The sequence below is a fragment of the Elgaria multicarinata genome, chromosome 9, assembly GCF_023053635.1.
Source record: "Elgaria multicarinata webbii isolate HBS135686 ecotype San Diego chromosome 9, rElgMul1.1.pri, whole genome shotgun sequence".
Lineage (NCBI taxonomy): Eukaryota > Metazoa > Chordata > Lepidosauria > Squamata > Anguidae > Elgaria > Elgaria multicarinata.
This window is the reverse complement of record NC_086179.1, coordinates 77,622,914-77,645,763: the sequence shown is the minus strand read 5'-3', so window position 1 is coordinate 77,645,763 and position 22,850 is coordinate 77,622,914. Positions and strand designations below refer to the sequence as shown.

General features: G+C 44.7%; 1 protein-coding gene across 2 annotated transcripts in view; it reads left to right on the top strand.

The window, feature by feature from the left end:
• Positions 1 to 553: 553 nt before the first annotated feature.
• GRAMD4 (GRAM domain containing 4) overlaps positions 554 to 22,850 on the top strand; it is a 97,054-nt gene continuing 74,757 nt past the window's right edge. The window contains exon 1 of one of the 2 annotated variants that reach the window (XM_063134113.1): positions 554 to 769. In XM_063134113.1, coding sequence (XP_062990183.1) covers positions 741 to 769 — 29 coding nt within the window. In that variant the 5' untranslated portion in view covers positions 554 to 740. The remainder of the gene's footprint in view (positions 770 to 22,850) is intronic. The other variant, XM_063134114.1, reaches the window with a different exon arrangement.

Here is a 22,850-nt window from a genome sequence, read left to right as displayed (position 1 = left end):
CACACGGGAAAGGCCGCTTCGATGCCCGCTGCCATCTCAAAACAAAGTAAGGACGCTTTTCCCAGGGCGGAATTAAGGTTTTATTCATACGCAGCAGAGGTACATTTTAATTTGCCGATTGAAACGTCAAGGGACCGAAAAGTCGGGTGACAAGGAGCCCTACATGCATTTCTTTATTGAACTGCCGTTCCGCCCGGCGGCGCCGAGCTGCCCCTGAGCCACCCGCCCTGCCCGGGCATTCACGTCCGCCCGCCTCGGCGAGCTCCTCCCCCTCCTCCCGCGGCCCCCCGGGGCGGCTTCAGCCCGAAGCGTTGCCAATCAGCCGGGAGCAGGCGGAGCGGCGCGCTCGGAGGCCGGCCCCTTTGCACGCCCGGGATGCTGGCGGCGCCGGCGAGCGAAGGCAGGCAGGCAGGCAGGCAGGCAGGGGGCGAGCGGTGACGGCAACAGCGGCGGCGGCTGCGCAGGGCGCTCGGCACGGCCTTGCCTGGGCGGCTGAGGGGGCCTGGCGGCCGGAGAAGGGGAGGCGGGCGGGCACCTGCTGCCTTCCCCGCCCCGGGGTCGCGGTGTAGCGTTCGCCAAGGCGCCTGGGCAAGCGGCGGCAGGGCTCCCGCGCAGGCCGGCGTCGCTGGCGCGGGAATTGGCGGCGGCGGCGGCGGCAGCAGCAGCAGCAGCAAAAGCAGCCGCCGCCTTTGGGCGCGACAGCGGAAGAGAGCAGGGACACCGCCGGACTGGCAGCGTGAATGAAAGTTTGGTCTGAATTCCGCGCCGGGTAAGGAACAAAGCGGCCCGCCGTGCCCTCCTCGGCATCTCCCCGCCTCGCCTCGCGCCCAGGCGGGGGGAGCCCCAGAGCCCCTGCCCCGCCACCAGTGCCTCCCAGGTTCCTTCCCTTCCCCTCCGATTGGCCTCGATTCTTCAGATGGGGAAAAATCAGTGTCGCCCCCTCCTTGCCCATCCCTTGCCTCCTTTTCGGGGCTTCCCCCCGAAGCCCCCCCTTTTTGCTTCAACCTCCCCCCCCCCCCCCGCGCCATGCCTTTTGTTTCCCAGGCTCGAATGAGTAGGCAGAACGTCCAACATCCCCTGCATAAGCAACAACAACAACAATAATAAATGTCTCTTGCACGGGCTATGTCCACCTCTTTCTTGGGAATGCCCCGCTTGCTCTCCGAAGTTCTTCAGGCAGTCATGGCACGAATTCCCCCCACTCCCCAATCCCCTTCTTTCATTACAGCTCTGTGATAAGCCGTTCTAATCCACTGCTATGTTCCGGTTTCTTCCATTACTCCGTAATGGGAGGCGGGAAAAGACCCGCTCCGGGCAACCTAAAAGGAGCCTTCATCTCCCCTTCCCAGAATCTTTGTGCAGACTTCTCCAACTGGGGCTCTCCAGATATGTGTTGGACTACAACTCCCAGCATCCCCCAGCCAGCCCACTTGACTGGAAGATTATGGGACTTGTAGTCCCAACACGTCTGGAGGGCCCCAGGTTGGGGAAGGGTGTTCCTTTGCAAGCAGCCAGCTGCTCTGGTGCTTCTTTAAGTCTCCTTTGACCTCTTCCTTCAGCTTTGCTGCTGTTGTCACTCCTGCTCTGCCGCTGGCTGGGGAGGTTCAGCTTCTTTTCCTCAGAAAGGATGACATTTCTGCTGCCCTTCAGGATGGAGGGACAACATCTGGAAAGCCAGGGAAGTGGTCTGGCTTTCCAGTGGACTGCCATTTCCTTTCCTTTTAACAGGGTTCTTACATCTTTTGTCTGTGCCTCATGTTGCCTCTCAGCTGCCTTTCCTCCCTCCCTTTCCCAGTTGGAGGAAGGGGATCCTTTCTTGCTCCATTTGCCGTAGGGGAATGTGGTGGTGCCCTTCTGGACTCCGAAGGGTTAAGTGGCTAGAGGTGTGTAAGCAGGGTGCCACGGAGGGCTTGCTTTGCGTTCTGCTCTTGGGAGGGCTGCTTGGGGTTGTTTGCTCCTTAGAGAGATTCAGGGTCTTTGTGTCTTGGGAGAAGGGTGGCTGGATGTTTTGATTTGGCGGAAGTTCCTTTCTGATCCCTCTCCCCCATGGGCTTTGGTAGAAAGTTGCATTTAGCTTCCCTTCCCTTCATCATGGGGTTGTGACATCAGCACTCTCGGGCATTAGTAGCAAAGGGTGGTGGTGGCTGTCAGTGGTTGTCTGAACTCAGAGGTGCAGAACCTTAGTCCCAGGGGCCAAATCCTGCCTTTCTGGGGTCCTAATCCATTCTCCTGGAGGTGCCCCCAAAGGCCAGGGCCCCTTAACCTTTCCCCAACTACAATTGTTTAGTGGTTTCTAGGCTTTTATGAATTCCCACCCCCACCCCATTTGAATAGCACCCAGAGGGGGAATGTTGCAACAGAGCTTGGATCTGCTTTCCTGCTATTCTCTTGGGTTCTATCTGATATCTCAGTCTTTCTACATTGTTTGGGATGTGTGTTCGAATCTCAGCTCAGTGCTGGAGACTGTTTTGGGCAGGTCCACCATCAGTCTCTCTGCCTAACCTTCTTTACAGGGTTGTTGTGATGCTTCTGTCTCCTTGGAGGAAAGGACGGAGTACTAATGTACTAAATATTTCTAAACCAAATCGAGTCTGATTGTTACTCTTGCCAAATGTATTCACATGATTATAGACAGAACAATTCATTTCCTTTTCATTGCTGGAGAGAATTTTGGCTTAACTTTGGAGTGGCCGTGGATGGCATCATTTTGCAGTATTGTTTTGTTAGAGTAGTTAATGATTATTTTTAACTGCTTTACTGTAGAGTACAGTATGGTTCTCTGAGAAGTCTGCATTAAGATCAGATGGTGGATAGAATTTCCATCATAAACATTGACTTCAGAAAGTTTTTCTAAACTCACAGGGTAACCCAGTCTTGTCCTCTGCCATAACTTTTTAAAAGCAATTGATAGTGATGAGTAGATTGGTGATCATGTTCCTGGTAGACCAGTGAGTCTGAAATCAGGTTGCTGCTTTCTTCATACTTCAGCCTCACAGTTGACTTGCCTTTGCCCCACACTCAGGCCATGGCTAGACCAGGCGTATATCCTGGGATTGTCCCAGGGTCATCCCTGTTCATGTAAATGACACACAGGAGATCCAGGGATCAGCTAGGGATGACCCCAGGACGATCCCAGGATATAGGCCTGGTTTAGCCATGGCCTCAGAGATTTATCCCGCTAAGTAAGGGTGAACTGACCTTCTGTTTTCTAAAGACAGGCAAATAAATTCCTTTGCATTCATATGATCCATTTTAAAGGCTGTATCTGAAAAATACTTATGATTTGTCTCACACTGGGGCATTGCATGTCTCATGCAGGGAATTATGGAGCAGAGCAATGGTGAAGCCTCTGTTCTCGTGGGGAGCTTGTGCGTGTGAAGATAGGATTTTGGTAGGTAAGTCAAAGAACCATCCATTGGGAAAATAAGGAGTGTGCCTCAATCCATTTTTAGGATGAGGGAACCATGACTCTGGCAGCTGGACTAATCCAAAACCTCTGAGGATTGCCCTGCAAGTCCCCCCCCCCCCAAAAAAAATCAAATTAGATTGAGGCACGCTCCTTATTTTCCCAATTGGCTTCCAGAACAATGGATAGATACACTCCTTTCAGCTGTACCCTAGTTGATATTGCCTCTGGGCATTCCACCCTTGTCCAGTCAGTCGGACTCAGATATGAAACACTGACTGGACAAGGGTTATTTTTTTCAAAATCAGTTGCTGCTCTGCAGGCCCACTTGAATCAATACAGCACAGCATCCACTGTGTTGATAACATGATCAAGTATCACCTACCAGTGCCACGTGATATGATTGCGGGAGAAGTAAGGAGGCGTTTGAAAGGTCACATGTGCTTTATCATTGATGTTTATAACGCAAGCACATGCCACAAGCTACAGTATAGTGCTGCGATTTTGGGAGAAGTCGGACATCATGGTGCCATTTCAGGTTGCTTTTTATTTTTTAAGTGTGGGAAATACACATACACATACATACCAGTGTGCAGGAATGCAGGTTTTAAAATGAAGATGCTATGGTTATTCATAGCTGTGTAGGTGTACATGGAAGAATAGCTGTCTCTCCCGAAAAATTCAAGTTGCTGACTAACCACCCTAGTCGTAGAAATGGAGGGCAACCCACAGATTCCTTGCCCATCATCTCTAGCTGCTTGGACTACAAGTTCTAACCTTCCTAGTGAGAAAGTGATGCTATTCACGCGTTTCCACTGGGGATGCTGGGACTTGTAGTCTCTGTCTCGTCCTCAGCAGGAAAGGATGCTCCAAGAGGAGCTACCTTTGCTATTTTCTTCTTCTGCTCCCCCAGGTAAGTTTGGCAGGCCCATGAAGGGGGCAGTGACAGCAGTGAAGGGGGCAGCATATGACAGCTCGCCTCTACTTGTGAGAAACTGAATAGGGGCGCCTGCTTTTATAAGTGTGACAATTCGATTTCCTGTGACATTCCTACTTAAAATAGCATTGACTATAGTAAGTGTAAAATCTTTATAGGTTTGAAGTTTCATAGCAGTTAAAGTTATTCCTAGAAATGTCATAACCAGTGGTCTTGCTCACAAAATGTATCGATCTTTGGAGGTTATTTTTTTAGCCGTGGAACAGGTATAACTTGCTTAATTTCATAGAAATAAAAGATAAATGAAAGGAATGACTGGAATTTCCTTTGGGTCTTCTGTATATATTTGTGAGTGTGTGTAGGTGTGTGTGTGTGGAGTTTGTGCATGTTGAAGATAGGACTATGAATTTCTAATTCATACCAGAAAAATAAAATAAACCAACCTCAGTATACAGACATGTGATTCTGATCCCCATTCAGTCTTGGCTTAAGTGGTACCATTGTTTTTGCAAACTAAATAACCTGGTCCTTATCCATCATGTAGTAATGCTAATGGTGTAGTGTAACGTTCCTCAACCTGCGCCCCCCATGTGTGGACTGGAGCACCCCCAGCTAGCAGTTCCAACACATCTGAAGGGCACCAGGTTGGGGAAGGCTGGTCTAGTGTTAGACTAAAATTGTGGTTTTGTACAACAAGCTTGGATGAAACTGCCAGCGATGGGAAAGCTGTTTGTCTATTCTCTTCTGCTAGTCTCTTTCCCCTAATTTTGCATTTTGCACATGGTTATCATGTGAGGTTCCCTGCAGCTACTGGAATTCCTTTGAGCTCTTTCTTTGGAGCTTGTGTTCTTTTTAGGAGTCAAGGGAAACATGCACTTACATAATAACTTAGTAGACATAAATGCTGGCATCGGGGAACAAGAGATACAAAATGCAAATTGGCCAAGTCAAAGAGATATAAAGAAACATTTAATATTGTGGAGAGTTGTATTATACTGCTATTCACCTGAACATATAACTGTGGTTTACTAGTAAACTTCCCTATTATTGGCCCCGTTCAGAGAAGACACCTTAAACTACAGCTTTAACCACGGTGGTTAAGCCATGTTCAGAAGACACCTTAAACCATGGCTTTAACCACAGTGAATAAGTCTTTCTGGCTTAACCACCGTGGTTAAAGCCATGGTTTAAGGTGTCTTCTGAACACAGCCTGGCTTTCTGGCTTAACCACCATGGTTAAAGCCATGGTTTAAGGTGTCTTCTGAATGGGGCCATTCTCTCCTAAAGGTTGAAGTGTGTGTTACATGCAAGTGTATGTGATTGTAGCCTGGTTGCTCTGCTTTTGTTTTAAAAACCATGTTGGGAGGGGGTGTTTGAGAGCAAAGAAGCAGAACAGCGAAACGGTTTGCTTATGGTGTCGGTTCCTTATTGCAGTTGCTCCCCAGCAGTCTGCCCCTCCCCCATTCCAATTGCATCTCTCTGAAGTGGTCTTTAAAACACAGATATGTTCATTGGGCTATAGTTACATGCAGACTTTGGGATTAAGGTAGGTGGTGTGGATTCTGTGCATCAAGCCATTGCTGCCATGCTCATCAAAGGGAAGGAATCAAGTGCTTTATGATAATGGCTTCATTAGCCTCAATACCTCCTTGTTAAAGGCAATGCCAAAGAGGTGCGAGAAATGTAGCCTCCAGCAGTAAGTTGGAGGAATAAGACTATGCTTGTGCTGTGATCTGAAGGGGTGTATGAGGCTTAGACAGGGTTACATGTGCAAGGCTGCCTTGGATACTTCAGGCAAACGCATTGATTTTTGTATTGATTAATAAGCAGTGTTTGGGCAGGTTTATATGTTCCTATACCTGTGAAAGGGGGAGCAAAGAAAATAAGGGCACAATTCTATGTTCACCTTGTGTTTGAAGAAGAGGAGGGAAAAATAAGGTCTCTCCGTAGGCTAGTTTGGGACACCATGTTCTTAAAACTGTAGCACGGAGCCTCCACAAGCCAAGTAGTCACCCCCTCTGTGCTAGTAAAATGAAACTAATGAATTGGCTGCAAGAGCTCACTGTTGGCACAGGCATAGGGCCAGGCAGATAAGTGGAAGCCAAAGGAAGCCAACCCTTTCACTCCCTTGTTGTGCTAGACAGAAAGGGCAACAGAAATTGCTAGTGTGCTGTCTTGTAGGCTGTCATCATCCTAGTGTGGCAAACTCAAAGAAATTTCAGGCGGCTCTTTCATCTCTCTTGCTGTGAATATGTTTGTGTGAGGCCTGCAGGATTTCTGATCCACCAGTCCGAATGCACCAGTCCGCTGGCCATCTTTTCACACCTTCCAAGTGTTGGATGATCCCTCCATGCATGCAGTAGAATGGGAGTTTTACCCTGATGGTCTGCATTCAGTTAGTTGGGCTATACATTTTTTTTTTATTTGGGTTATGTCGCAGCACAGAATCATAAGAACATAAGAAGAGCCTGCTGGATTAGACCACAGGAAACCAGCAAAGAGGATGTGAGTGCAGCAGCACCCTCCTGTCTATATTCTCCTGCAACTTGTGTATATAGGCATACTGCCTCTGGCACTGGTGGTAGCACATAGCCATCAAGACTAGAAGCCATTGATAGTCTTATCTTCCACGAATTTGTTCAAATTGGTGGCCCTCACTACATTTTATGGAAGTGAATTCCATAGTTTGACTATGCACTGTGTGAAGAGCACATAGGAGGGTGCTGTTGCACTCGTGTCCTGCTTGTGGGGTCCTGGTCAATGGCTGGTTGGCCACTGTGTGAACAGAATTGTAAGCCTATGCGGCAGGGTCTTGCTATTTACTGTTTTACTCTACAGCACCATGTACATTGATGGTGCTATATAAATAATAATAATAATAATAATAGAATGCTGTACTTGATGGACCCCCAATCTGATCCTGCATGGCTCTTCTTAAGAAGTACTTCCTTTTATCTGGCCTGAATCTCCCACCAACCAGTTTCATGGAATGATCCCGGGTCCTAGTATTATGAGAGAGTGAGAAAAATGTCTTCCTGTCCGCATATTGGGCTTCTTTAAATGAGAAATTTATAGCACGTTTGTGACTGGCCACTCACGGAAGTTTGTGGGTCATTTTGACGATGACGTGATCCTCCTGTGCATCTCCTGCTCCTTCCCTCCATTATTCCACTTAAAAATAAACCTTGGAAAATCCAATTCTTCTAAAATATGTTGGGATTTCCTGCCGTGTGCAGTTGAAGTTGCGCTACAAAACACCCACTAGGGGGTGCTGTCCCATTGAACTATACGAGCTTGGAAGTTTTAATTTACAAACCACATGGTCGCTGCTCTCCTCATGTAATTCAGCTTGTTTCAAATGAGGAAGGAAAGCAGGAAGGAAAGCTAACAGGCTTCATTGAGTCTTTATATTGAACTATTGGCCTGATACTGTACCATAGCTTTCTCCAGCATGGTGCCCTCCAGATGTGTTAGACAACTACAACAGTCCAGACTGTTTAGGGACCATGGTAGGAGCTCGCCTCCGCTGCTGAGCTGTAGTAGCAGTGATTGTTGAAAATTCAGCAATACCTCTTTTTGTTTGATATCTGTTACATTGTAATTCTCTCTGTCAGTGCTCATAATGCTCATTTTCTTTAGAGACCTGGTATAGCAGACAGTGTTGTGATCTTATCCCAGTCATGACTCTAAGTGGGTGACATTATGAAAAGCTAAGAGAGATTGGCTGACCCACCTCATAGGATTTTGAGGAGTGCAAAATAAGTGGGGGTGCAGCAGGAGAGAAACAGTGTTCTTTTCTGTAATTGTTATGTTTTCATTGCATTATCCAAGCTAATTTTAATTATGCCTGTAAGCTGCCTTTTGGTAGAGAGGTGGGGTAAAAGTGAAATAAATAGATAAGTAAAATGTTCTGAACTTTTTAGACAAGATGCAAGCTAGAAGTGAGAGTGTTGTTCTGTTATATATTTTGTTTGTTTTTAAAACTCAATAATACAAAATTGCCCTGCTGTGTTGTTTTTTGTTCTGCTTTAGGAGTTGTGAAGGGCTCACAACATGACGTGTTTTTTCTTTTCCAAATGCTATTGGTTGTAGCATCCAGTTATTAGGTGTAGCGTCGAGTTGCATTCCTCTTCTCCTCTTTCACCCAAGACTAGCAATGGCAAGAAACCAACAGTAACGGAACCTTTCCAAAGGAGTGGTTTGAGTATTGAGAGTCTACTTGTGCATGTAAGAAAAGTGCATTATTTTTTTACAAAGGGGTGTGGGGAGCTTTAGCATCAAAGTAACAGATCAAAAGACGATGGTATTGTTTTGAGCTTGCATTCTGTGTCACCGCTGTCTCCTTTCTATGTAAACTCATCAATCGCACATTACTTTCTTGTAGCCAGACGGTCTGCACCTATTGCTAGATGTAGAAGAAAGCATGAAGGAGCTTGCAGAATTGATCTTCAGATTCCATAGCAGCTTCTCCGTTTCTTTGGTTAGGCTGCATGTTCCATTGGCTAAGGATGGAAAACTTTCAGGGGTTTAGAAGCTTGCTTTCATGCAATTAAATGCTCAAAATGAATGCTGCTAAATAAATTCTTCTGGAAATGGTTCTGAATGGCAACAGTGAATAAAGCCACTTTTATTCCACAACTGTGTGTTAGTGCTGTAAGTCGGGGAGAGGGGGGGGCTGACAGACTTCAGGCATGTGGGAATCGGGATCTACTTTGTTTTTCTTTAAAACTCCCAACACGCACCTACTGGAGCTTGGTGCAAAAGTCATACACTTTGTTAGAATTAAAGAAATCATATCGCAGGAATTTGTTTTGAGTTCCAGAATTTTATGGAGCTAAAATCGACTCCTAGTTACCCTAAGCAGTTTTCATTTCAGCGATATCAATCAGGGCAAGAGGGGAGTTGTTTTGTTGCTGCTATCGTTCAGTCATTTTGAAATTTTAAATCCTTGGTGAACTATTGCAAATAACCCAGGCCCTTTCTACATCTAAGGGTTATCCCAGGAAAATGGAGGGATTGTCCCTGCCTGCTCCTGGGATCCCCTGTATGGCATTTGGATGCACAGGAATGATCCCGGGATGATCCCAGGATATAGGGCATGCCCCCAGAGATCATGCCCCCAGAGATCTACCAGTAGATCCATATTTATTTTCTGCCTACCCCTCCTGAGAAAGCTCATACTAGGCTTGGATGCAGGCAATTCAGGGACAGAGCAATGCTTAGATTAGGGGTGTAGAACCTCAGGCCCCAGGGGCCAAATCCAGCCCTCCTGGGATATTGATGTGGCCCTTCATGGTTCAACAGATGGCCACAGCCCCTTCCCCTGTCCCCCACGCCCTTTTCCCCAAACTCTGATTGTTTGGAGTTTCCTTGTGGTTGTGCAGTCCACTCCCACTCATTGTAAAAGGCTGAAATGCCTCTCCAGAGGCTTAGTTACTGGTGGTAACAGCTTTAAGCTAAAATATGCACGTATCTTTTGTTGTTTTTTGGCCTGCCTTTTTAATCTTTGGCTCCACCCACCCTTGGAATGTGGACCTTGAAAGCATCTCTGAAATGGCCCTCTGGCTGGAAGAGGGCAGAGGTCTTCCAACCAGAGGGAAGATCTAAGCATTGCTCTGAATTGCCTGCGAAACATCTATGGACAATGCTTAGACTCTTGGTATTTTCCTAACTTTATCATTAGGGTTCAGAATGGATGACAGCGTTTATTGATAAGCTAAAACCTGATATCAGGGTAAAGGATGAGATGAAACAAGCCATAATGTTTATGAATGAAGCTTGATTGGCTGCTGCTGACAAGTTCTGGTTGTTAATCCCTGTTCCCTCATTGGAGTTTGGCCTGTTCCTGATTGGTTCTGGCTCAGTTTATCAGTGGTATTGTAGCATACTTTTGTGACTGAAGCTGGTGTTTTATACTGAAATATTTCACATTCTAAAATCTGTTCATATATATGTTAAGTTTTAGAATTTATTTTTTTAAAAAAATCTATATAAAGTACAAACTGGATGCTCTACTACTGACAGCTGGACAACCATCTGTCAGGGATGCTTTAGGGTGGATTCCTGCATTGAGCAGGGGGTTGGACTCGATGGCCTTGTAGGCCCCTTCCAACTCTGCTATTCTATGATTCTATGATTCTACTTGTGATAATTTGTTTCATTTTTGGACTTCTATATCATGCACATCACATCGCCTGCATATCAGTTGACAGCAAAGTTAAAATGTATTTATATATTTTAAAATTCCCCAGGTAAAATGGATTGGGACAGGTGATAAATTTAAATCAAAGAATATATATATATATATATATATATATATATATATGCCCCCATTCAGAAGATATCTTAAACCAGTGGTCCCCAACCTTTTTGGCACCAGGGACCGGTTTCGTGGAAGACAATTTTTCCACAGACTGGGGGTGGGTGGGTTGAGGGGTTAGGGAGGCACCAAGGAGTGGGCCGCCCCTTTCCTTGCCAGCCGCAGCCACCCTCCCTCCCTCCTCCTCCCACCATGCATCAGCCCAAGCTGCCACCTGCTCTGCGTTCAGAGCGCCGACGGTGCCGTGTACCTCCAGCCCATCCTGCCTGCAAGCGGCGGCCAGGGTTGCGCCCGCCTGGTCCCCCGAGAAGCCACTCTCCCACAGCGGCTCTGAGAGATGCTGGAGTGGGGAGGGGGGGCTTTGCTTCGGCTGGGTGGGCGCCAAGCTAAAGCAAAGCCAGGACACTGGCGTGGGCGGGTGGCTTCGGAACAGCGTGCTCGGAAGTCGCTCTCCCAGAGTGGCTTCCGGCCAGGCGCTCTGTTCCGAAGCCGCCCACCCCCACCCCAGTGTCCTAGCTTCACTTCGGCTGGGCAGGCGAGATGGCGCCCCGTGCCCAGGTACTCTGGGGTGGGTGTGGGTGTGGGTGTGGGTGGGTGAAAGCAGCTCACCTGCGCGGCCCGGGTTTGGGGACCCCTGCCTTAAACCATTGCTTTAACCATGGTAGTTAAGCCAGAAAGTCGGGCCGTGTTAAGAAGACACCTTAAACCATGTCTTTAACTATGGTGAATAAGGCTTTTTGCTTTATTCACCATGGTTAAAGCCATGGCTAAAGCCTTGGTTTAAGGTGTCTTCTGAACACGACCCGGGTTTCTGGCTTAACCACCATGGTTAAAGATGTGGTTTAAGGTGTCTTCTGAACATGGCCATAGTCTAATATCAAATGTGCCGTGCAATTCTATGCATACTTACTCCCATGTAAGCAGATTTAGAATTGCAGCCTGGGACTGCACTTTTATGCACACAATTGTGACATCTGAGTACACATGTGCAGGATTGGGCTTCATAGCTGCAGTCTGATGCACTTGTACTTGAAGTAAGTCTTATTGAACTCAGGAGCACATTATTATTATTATTATTATTATTATTATTATTATTATTATTTATATAGCACCATCAATGTACATAGTACTGATTAAGCAGATATTGGCTCTTGCTGGAAGTGTTCAAGTGGGCAGTTGTTATGTGTTTTCTTTCTCAAAACTGCTGATGATATTAAAGTTTCCTGGAGTCAGGGCTTGTGTTCTGCTTTTTCTAACTTTTCCCTGTGCTGAATGGCTTTGGCAAAACTGGCCTGGGCAGAAGTGATTAAGAAATCCGCTCATGCGACATGATGATGGCAGGGATTGTGACTTTGGGGGGCAGAGGCCCTGTTCTCCCCTCCATGTGATTGCACTGAAATGTAGTTAAGATGCCGATTGGGTCATATCCCAAAAGATAGAAAAACACATGCTTTTCTGTCTTACATCAACAGCTCTTTGTTCTAAAGACTTATCAAGTGCTGAAGGATGACCTAATCGGATCGATTTGATACATATTTTTTCTCTCCCTATCAAGCTGTAAAAGTAGGCTAAAGTCTGCCTGTCTTCTCTAGGTTGAAATTCGGAATGGCTGGGACCAGAGGGGCAATATATAGCATCCACTGGTACCTGAAGCTGCAGAGTGACCACCTGCTTGTAAACCTTTTTTTACAAAGGGAGGTTGGAAACGGATTGAGAACTGTCTGGGGAGTTAGCATCAAGTTTTGAGCAGGTTCCAGAATGACTGCAGATTAGTATCCATCTGGCGTCCTGCCTTTCCTGAGGGGACGCATTGATTCCCTGACCTGGCAAAGGGCCCAGTTCAGTTAGCTGGCTCCGACCAGGCAGGATGGGCATGGGACTTACTTGAGTCTGGTTGTCTGTTTGCTTCAAGCACACCTTCTGCATCAGTGGGATGCTATAGATTCTCAATGGGAGTGAGAACCTGCCTTCTCTTGTTTTGAACTCTGACCCTGTGTTCAGACTATCAAATAGGGCTGCTTAGATGGCAAACGTAGTACAGTGGGCGGTAGACAACAGCCTGGATTATGTTTCCTTTTTCTTTTCTTTTCTTTTCTTTTCACATTTCTTTTGTGTGAGTTGGGTGCTGTAATATACTGGCCCCATTCAGAAGACACCTTAAACCACGGCTTTAACCATGATGGTTAAGCCAGAAAGCAGGGCTGTGTTCAGAAGACACGTTAAACCATGGGTTTAACCACAGTGATAAGGCTTTTTGCCTTTTTCATTGTGGTTAAGGACATGGTTTAAGGTGTCTTCTGAACACAGCCTGACTTTCTGGCTTAACCACCATGGTTAAAGCTGTGGTTTAAGGTGTCTTCTGAATGGGGCCACTGCCTGTTAATGTAAATGTATGTATTTGAACTACTAAATGTTATCCAGGTAAGTTAGGGTTAGCAGAATGTTAGTGTATGTGAGGGAAAAGTGGAAGGGGCTTGTGAGTGAGAGAATTCTGAGGTTTAAAAAGGGGTGAACGGAGAGTTAAAGGATCAGATGGGGGATTGAATCTAATGAGTGTGCATCTAATGAGTGGGGTTTTGGGAAACGAATTTAGAGTAGGTAGGTTAGGACTAAGTATTGATTGATTAAATAGTAATATATATATTTGTATTTACTAAATTTGTATTTGTTTTATTATAAATATATAATTCCACGTGTTGGTTTATTATGCTAACAAGGAGAAAAGGCTGTTTTCCTTTTAAGAAAAACCAGTTAATCATAGAGATGAAAGCTTTGTGAGTCAATGAGAAAAACTGACCAAAGTGAAGGCAGATGACCTGAGGTCTCCCCCACCCCCAGTTTAAACTTTTCCTTGTTGAATAAAGTAGACTTTTGGACACCAGAGACATTTGGAGAGGTACATCACTTACAGGTACTTCTATGCTAATGCTGTAAGTCCCCGAGGGAAGATGAGGAGAATGGTTTTAAGGGAGAACTTCAGTATCCTTGGCATAAGAAAATCCTGATGGAATGGAGAGAAACAGTGGGATATGGGACAATTGAAAGGGGAAGTCAAGTTTTGGAAGCTAAGTGCTAGATGCAGAATGCAAGTTGGTAATCCCCATGGAGTAAACAAAACATATGAAGTATTTTTTTTAGATTTTCAGTAGCAGGATTTACTAAACAAACATAACAATGCAAACCAAATACAAATAAGTCAAGTCCTAAACCACAATTAATTGCGAAGCACAACTTTACTGTTGTTGGTAAACAGCTGCTTCCACAGTTCCTCAGTCTGTTGTTGAGTTTCATTTCCCCTCACTATCTGAAGGGCCTCTTTTTCTTCCTCATCATGCTGGGCTTCTCCACCGCTGCTTTCTCCTGCTTTTCTCCTCAGCTGCTCTTCGTTCCTCCTCCACCTGCCCTTTCTCCCACTTTTCCAACTGTCCGCAACAGACTTTTCCTCACCATATTCCATGCCCCTCCCTCCAGCAGCCCATTTTGTGTCTTTGGTGGAGCAGGCAATACCTCCTCATGCTTCCAAGGGAGTCCATTGACTTCTCATTTCATATTTTCCTACCCCGTTCCTTAACCCAAGAGCTAGACTCCCACACCCAGCTTTCCTCTTCTGGCTCATACCTGAAGCGCTGGTGGGAAGGCTTTTACTAATTCACCTGTTCCTGCCTGCAAGGATTTGCTCATCACATTAATTAGCAGGTCTTTCTGCCAGAACTCTTCCCATTTGTTTGCTGAAGGGTAATGAATGATCTCCTTCTTGAATATACAAGTATGCATGTATGTGTAGCCTTAAAGCAGTATGCAAGAGAGGATGTCAAACATTTCATGGAAGTCTAGACCTCAGAAAGGAAGTGGGTAAGTATGAGAAGAGGCCTCTAAAATGTTTCCCTTGGTTTGAACATAGTAGATGCAGATATATATGTGTGAGTAAGAAAGTGAGCAGTTGTGGTTATGAAGACGTGGCATGATAGAATAGTAGCTTGCAAATAATAGGAAATCAGTTTAAAGATGTGGAAGAACCGTATTATGTACTAGTTCATAGGCAAAGGAAACCCTGTTTCTAAAGCTCAGATAAAACATTCATATCAAAATACTGGCCTTTATATATGTCATGCGACACGTTTGAGTGCGTGCTTTAAAAAACCCTGTAAAAAGTCCAAGGCTAATCTTAATGAGGAAGAACAAAACTGTAAACTCAAGCAAATCATACAATTGGAAACGTACTTATTAACTAGTAATTCTCTGCTAATATGACTCTTAGGTTGAGTGGGCCTCTGTCTCTGAATTACTTATAAACTCCTATTAGTAATTATATGAAATGTTCTAAAACACTACTTTTTCCATAAGCCATATGTCAATATCCATTGTATTTGAATTAAAGGAGTACAACCATTGACTGGCAAACTGATTATAGCACCTTGAGTTTAGTTAAGATTAAAATTTAAGCTTCTCCTTTTATATGATAGCCTTGGGAGACAAACTTGATATAGCAGATCTTTGATCTGATCTCTTTATCTTTGCCTAATAGTAGGGTGACCATATGAAAAGGAGGACAGGGCTCCTGTATCTTTAACAGTTGTATTGAAAAGGGAATTTCAGCAGGTGTCATTTGTATATATGGAGAACCTGGTGAAATTTCCTCTTTATCACAACAGTTAAAGCTGCAGGAGCTATACTGCAGCTATACTGTGACCAGATTTAAAAGATGGCAGGGCACCTGCAGCGTCAACTGTTGTGATGAAGAGGGAATTTCACCAGATTATTATTATTATTATTATTATTATTATTATTATTATTATTTATTTATTTATTTATATAGCACCATCAATGTACATGGTGCTGTACAGAGTAAAACAGTAAATAGCAAGACCCTGCCGCATAGGCTTACAATCTAATAAAATCATAGTAAAACAATAAGGAGGGGAAGAGAATGCAAACAGGTACAGGGTAGGGTAAGCAGGCACAGGGTAGGGAAAAACTAACAGTAGAAAGTAACAGTAGAAGTCTGCACAACATCAAGTTTTAAAAGCTTTAGGAAAAAGAAAAGATTTTCCATATATGCAAATGACACCTGCTGAAATTCCCTTTTCAATACAACTGTTAAAGATACAGGAGCCCTGTCCTCCTTTTCATATGGTCACGCTACCTAATACCAGCCAGGAGGGGGAAAATGTGTTGGGGTTGTTTTGTTTTTACATCTCTCCCTATTCCACACAGTTTCTCCATCTTAACCCTGAAGCTGCTATTAGCCTTGGATGGGAAAAAATGACAGGTGTATATTGCACCTACCCCCCCACCCCGCCCCACAAGGCTTATAGCATCTGGGGTGGGGGGTGATGTGATTCAAAGCAGGAAAAAGTTTTTTAAAAGTCTTTAAGCACTGCAGCCCCAGACTACCCCCACCCCCCAGCTATTTGTAGGCAAGGACAAAATGTTGGGATATCTGATCACTAATAGTCCAGTTTGCTCCTTAAATATTGGCTTAAACAGAAGAAAAACTATTACTGCAATCCTATGTACATTTTCCTGTGAGTAAATTGCATTGACTTCAATGGGACATAGTTCTGAGTAGGCATGCATAGGAACACGCTAGAAGCCAGTCTTAATGATCAGAACATCAGACTGGACAAATATTACTGTGAAGTAGTTCGTTGTTGTTTTACTCTGACACTATCTTTTATTCCTAGAGTTCATTGCTTGTGGGGACAGGGAGACATGTGACAACAGGCGAATATGTCTGAAAAGAAACTAGGTTCTATGACGCTGTTGTGGGCTGGCATAATATATTGCTGGGGGCTGTTTCAAGGTGTGGCTGCCTCTGGAAATAACTTCTGCACTGTTGGTTCTTTGCCTGCCTAGCCAAATTTGGCATGGATTCTCCATTATCTTGCTGACTCATGTGGGGAAAGTATTCAGATATTGCTTCAGCCCTGTAAAACATGGATGAAATGGGTTTTTGGCAATAGCTATTCTTGCCTTTTGTACTGGACTCCACTCTCAAAGACTAACATCCTCATTAGGTAAAGTTTTAGACTATGTTGGCTCCAGATTTTCAGATTTCTCTGTCCCTGTCTCATGAAAATCTGCTAATGGCTTTGGTATGGAAGTAAGTGGGTCTCCAGTTCTTTAAGAGGACACAGTTCTCATACTGCCCAGATAAAGACAGAAACGAATCTTCGTGCAGTCATATGTGGAACAATTGTTTAAGAAGTAAACCCAATTGATTTCAGTGGGATGTAAAAAGTGAGTATAGGAATGCAGCTTTAGTCTGGGAATGCTAGACTGGCTCTCCTGTTGTCAGAAGATGTATTTTCTGAAAACTGATGACTGTTCTTTAAGCTGCGTTGTCAGTATATGAACAACTTGTGTCAGCACCCCTGGAAGCTCCTGAACATCTCAAGGGTGGCCCTCAACTTCTCTCTCCCTTTGTAGTAGCTGTTCACTCTTAGCAGGGGCTCCCTAACTTTGCCTTGATGTTTGCTTCAGTTGTGGACCTTCTGCTGTGATTGGGGCTGTGGGAGGAAGCTTCAGGGGTGGGGAGCTAGGAGACCTGCCATTTGTCAACTGTAAGGTGGCTGGGGGTTGGGGGAGCTGGAGGGGAGAATGCAGGACCGATCAGCCAATTAGGTGTGGTGGGGGAGGAGTTCAAGAGGCAAAGAACAACATGATTGGCTGGTTGCAGTAGTGCACTGCGCAGGCCCCCAACTGGCCTCATTGGTGATGCCTGGACTTGGGTCATGGCTTTCTATTGCTCTATGTACAAAGTTTTATGTAAGTTTATTTGTGGAGTTGTGGTATTAACCATGCCTCTGAAATCCAGGCCTTTATTATTTCAGTGGTCTTGCATATTAAATCCCTCCCCACACTTCCCCCCCCCCCCGGTTGTCTATCCACTGCCTGTATGTGGTGCACACAATCGCTGCGCATTTCTTGGTAAACGTAGCTGAGCGTTGGCCTGCCTCAGTGCTGCACAGCAGTAGCAAAGAAGGACACAACCATGTGATTCAATGACTCCATCATAAGTCTGAGCCTACTGTTTACATAGGACAGTGTAATGCTGCCTGTAAAATGTAAGGGATTTGCCTTGGCATGACTCAGCCAGCTGAAATCCAAAAGCTTATGAAATCCCAAACCAGCGCCCTTTTAATTATGCAGTGTCTGCCAAGCATAGACTTCTACAAATTATCTGGTTAGGACCTTACCTTGGGGGAAGGGATAAGCACTAATGGAATTCTTTCTGTCTTCAGCATTCATCCTGAATTAAATATAACGGAAGCTCTTAAGAGAAGAGACAAACAGGTGTACTTGGGCTCAAAGCAATCCTCTTTAGTCAGTTCTTCATATTTTATTTTAGTGCAAATGGAAGTGGCTGAGAGCCACATGCTGGTTTTTAGATTGAGCTATATTGCTGCATATGTTAGGAATTTGTGTTGTGTTATCCCCACTTTAGGATAAGAACAGTAGTGCCCATATCTACATTCTGATCTTTCATTGGCAGCACAGATAGGCCATTTGTGGTCTTCCAGATGTTTTTGTTTACAACTCTGATAATCCTTAACTATGCTGGTTAAGGCTGCTGAGGCCAAAACTTCTGGAGGATCACAGGTTGCCCACTCCTGCTTGGTAGGCTATGTCTTTTTGAAGTGGGAAGTTTGTATAATGACATGTAAAGATATGGACATTTTATATTGTCCCCTTCTGAGGCTGATAATGGCTGAGTCGCCGGGTTGCCACTTGGCTGATTTTTCGAATGGATAGAGATGTTTATAAAAAGCTTTTAATGCTTGGAACTCCATGCCATAAATTCTTTTTACGTATTTTGGAAGACACACACACACACACACACACACACACACACACAGAGCACAAGTGCAGATATCCAGTACCATGAGTGTAATGAGAAGTAAGGGATGTATCATCTTAAGGAATAGAGAAAAAATTAGACCACCCTTGTCCGTACAGTCAGTGAATCAGTTACATAGACAACTTGCATTAAAGACTATATGAATGATGCTGAGCCCAAATACTTGGGTGGGATCATATGAATCTTTTATATAAGCTGAGATGACTGCTAATCATTACGTATGAAAAAGGTCTGGATTTTGAACACTAAAATAGACTCTGTGTAGGATGTTGGTGGGAAGAGACTAGAGCATTTTTCAAAGCAATGGAACACCACTGCTTCTTTTGCTTTCCTGCTGTTGCTGAGCTGAGTCACAATCTCCCACAGCTTCCCTGAAGGGCTTTCTCCTAATTATTGGGATCCCTTTGCACCCTAAAAATAGAACAGGGAGCACTGCCATCAAGGAACAAATATGCCCTTTCACAGGCATGCTAGCATGGCACTACTAACCTTGATCCTGTTGCTTGTATAAGGCTGTTTGTATAAGGCTTATAAGAAAAAGATGGCTTCCTGTGTGAACATAGGAGTGGCAGAATTATGCTCTGATTTCATTCATTCATTCATTCATTCATTTATTCATATATACATATACTTTTTATCCAGCCTTTTGGTCTAGAGATCAAGGGTGAGTGACTTATGGCATGGAATCTGTGTGTCAAGAGCTTTCTAATGAAGTGTGTTTCACAAGAATTGGTCAATAGGAATTGGTCAAAAAGGGATGACCTACTAACTCCCAACTTTGAATTATATAGAAGATAAGATGAGGGATTCACACTATTTCAGCATTTGCATATAGGGTAGCAAACTGCTTCCAGGACGTGCATGCTCGCATAGCAAAATAGCCATGTGGAGTAAGAGGAGAGGTCCTCTTTTGGATCAGTAACTAGATAAAGAACAGAAAGCAGAGAGGAATAAATGGTACGTTCTCCCAATAGTGGGGTCCCACAGGGATCTGAATTGGTACATATTCTTTACAACTTGTTCATAAATGATCTGGAATTCAGAGTTAGCGTTGAAGTGGCCAAGTTTGCCGATAACACCAAATTATTTAGGGGATTATGAGAAGCTCCAAAGGATCTCTCAAAACTGGGAGAATGGGCCTCCAAATGGCAAATGCGGTTCAGTGTAAGCAAGTGGATGGGGTTGCACTCTCTCTGAAAGATCAGGTTTGTAGTTTGGGGGTAGTCTTAGATCCATCTCTGTCATTGGAGACTCAAGTGGCCACAGTGGCTCGCCAGCTACGGACTCTTCTGGGCAGGGATAGCTTGGCCACGGTGGTACAGGCACTGGTAACCTCAAAATTGGATTACTGCAATGCTCTATATGTGGGGCTGTTCTTAAAGCTGCTCTGGAAGCTGGAGCTAGTACAGAATGCTGCAGCTCGGCTGTTGTCCGTTGCTGACACTTTCCAGCATGTAACTCCTTTGCTGAGGGAACTGCACTGGCTGCTACCGGGCCAGGATTAAGGTTCCTGAGAGAGCATCTTCTGCCCTATCAACTTGCCCTGTCACTGAGGTCATCCGAGGGCATGCTCCTGGTGGTTCCACATAGATCTCTCCTTCAATTGCAGTTCATCAGGGGAAGAGCCTACAGCGTGGTAGCCCCCCTCCTATGGAATTCCCTGCCTCTGGAGGTCAGGCAGGAACCAACTTTGTATTCCTTTTGGTGCCTCCTGAAAAGTTCATTGTGCCAGGAAGCATTCCCTTGATGACCACCCCTGGTTCACTTTGCATTTTGCTTTTTTAAAAAATATTTTTAATGTGTTTTTATTCTGTTTTTACTTTATCTTGTGCGCGACTCCGAAATTATTGAATGGGGAGTGGTATATAAATATTGTAAATAAATAAATAAATAAATGTAAAGTAATGCACATTGGGGCAAACAACAACAACAACTTCAAGTATAACCTGATGGGATCTGAGCTAGCAGTGACCAACCAAGAAAGAGATCTTGGGGCTGTGGTGGACAGCTGGATGAAAATGTCGACCCATTGTGTGGCTGCTGCAAGAAGGAAAACTCCATGTTAGACATTTTAAGAAAAGGCATTGAGAATAAAACTGCCAGGATCATACTGCCTTTATACAAATCTATGGTGCGACCACACTTACAATACTGTGTACACTTCTGGTCACCACACCTAAAAAAAGAGGATATTATAGAGCTGGAAAAAGTGCAGAAAAGGGCAACTAAAGTGATTAAGGGACTGGAGCATCTCGTCTAGGAGGGAAGGTTACAACAGCTGGGATTGTTTAGTTTGGAAAAAAGGAGGCTAAGGGGAGACATGATAGAAGTGTACAAAATTATGCATGGTGTGGAGAATGTGGATAGGGTAACACTTTTCTCTTTCTTTCAAAATACTAGAACCTGGGATCATCCCATGAAGCTAATTGGTGGGAGATTCAGGACAAATAAAAGGAAGGACTTCTTCACACAGTTCATAGTTAAATTATGGAATTCACTACCACAAGATGTAGTGATGGCTGCCAATTTGGATGCCTTTGAAATGGGGTTGGATAAATTCCTGGAGGAGAAGGCTCTCAATGGCTACTAGCCCTGATGGCTATGTCTACCTCCAGTGTCAGAGGCAGTAAGCCTATGTACACCAGTTGCTGAAGGAACATAGCTAGGAGGGGCAGTTGCACTGTGTCCTGCTTGTGGGTTCCTGGTCGACAGCTGATTGGCCACTGTGAGAACAGAGTGCTGGAATAGATGGACCCTCAGTCTGATCCAGCATGGTGGTTCTTATGAATAAGGAGGGTGCTTTTGGCAGAAGTAGATGGAGGCAGGGACAATTTCTGTTTGTGCTTTGCTATGTGTATACTCCATGGGACCAGTGTGGCTTGCATGGAGGAGGGGGGCTGTGAATTGGACGGGTGGAAAGGATGAAAAAGGACCCAGAGAGCTGCCAATTTAAAAGGAACAATCATGGAGAGAGACTACTGCTGTTTGGGTGTATTCATTTCAGAGTGAGAGAAAAATTGCAGTCTTATTTTGGAGTCTTGAGTATGCAAATATTACCAAACTGGTTGATGGAAATAATATGGCAGGGGTGAGGGTTTTATGTTTCTAAAAACTGAAAGATGAAGCAAATGTACAAGCACTCGTATTCCTTATGCCAGGGGTGGGCAGAAAGTAGATCTTCAACTACCAGCATTCCTGAGCATTGGCCCTACTGCCATTGAAGTCCCAAACATCTGGAGATGTTTGCCTTGTACTGTTTCGTTTAACCTCATGCTAAATGACATTAAGAACAGAAATCTTGCTTCTAAGAATGCAGTGGACTCCACCTTCTCTCTCTTTGCTCAGGGCTGATTCAACTTGATATCTCACTGCTTTTTGCCGTATCTCTTGATGACTCAGCTCAGTGCCTTTGAAAAACGAAGTCGGGGTTGATATGAGATAAGGATGGTCACGTTCTCCCTGCTTATGGTCTATTTTATTTGTTATGGCTGTTGCCCCATCGCCAGAGATGAGTCATCAGGTGGTGTGAGCTCCTCCTGAGGCTCAAAATACACATGATGTGTCCAGTCCTATTTTAAACCCAGATCTGCCTCAATGATGTATGAAGTGGTAGATGGGGTAGGGTGGGGGTGGGGTCTGATTTTTCCTTAGAGCAAGAGAAGCATTGGGGAAGGCTGGAGAGTGTTTATCTCTCCATAGTCTGGTCCCTCAGGTGCTTCTGTCCTCATCTATCCTTTGATAACAAAAGTGTGTGTGTGGGGAATGAGTGTAGCTACAGGGAGTAAGCAGTGGATATAGAAAAAGTTCAGCTCTTCTCATCCACACACCTCATTTACGCTAAATATTTTATATGCGATGGCGGCAGACCCGGGTCTAAACAGACACACCTGTCACTATAATAGTCCTAAAGTTTTCTTTTTCTTTCCTTTCTTCCCCAATTAATGATATCAGTTGGAGCTCTTGTGTTTCTTGATGGCGACGGTGTTGCCTTCCTAAGTTCTCATGTTGTGTGTTCTGTTTACAAACTGGTTTTGTGACCTTCAGGCCTTTTGTGTTAACCAACTGGAGTGTGTAAGCACAGCACAGAGTTCCCGCCTAGTAGCAGTGTTGTAATCTTGGTGTGGCTCCCAAATGCAGAAAGGGAAAAGTAAAATTTAGCCTAATAAAATTTGCTGGGAAATCAGCAAGCTGTGCCATGATCACGTAGGATAAACGTTTCCATCTGTTGATTTCTGTGTTTTTCCATATTAAAAGTTCAAGTTTTCACTTTTGTGTAAGCTTGACAGGTCAACCTTCAAGAGTCAGTTAACAGAGTTGGTAAACAACA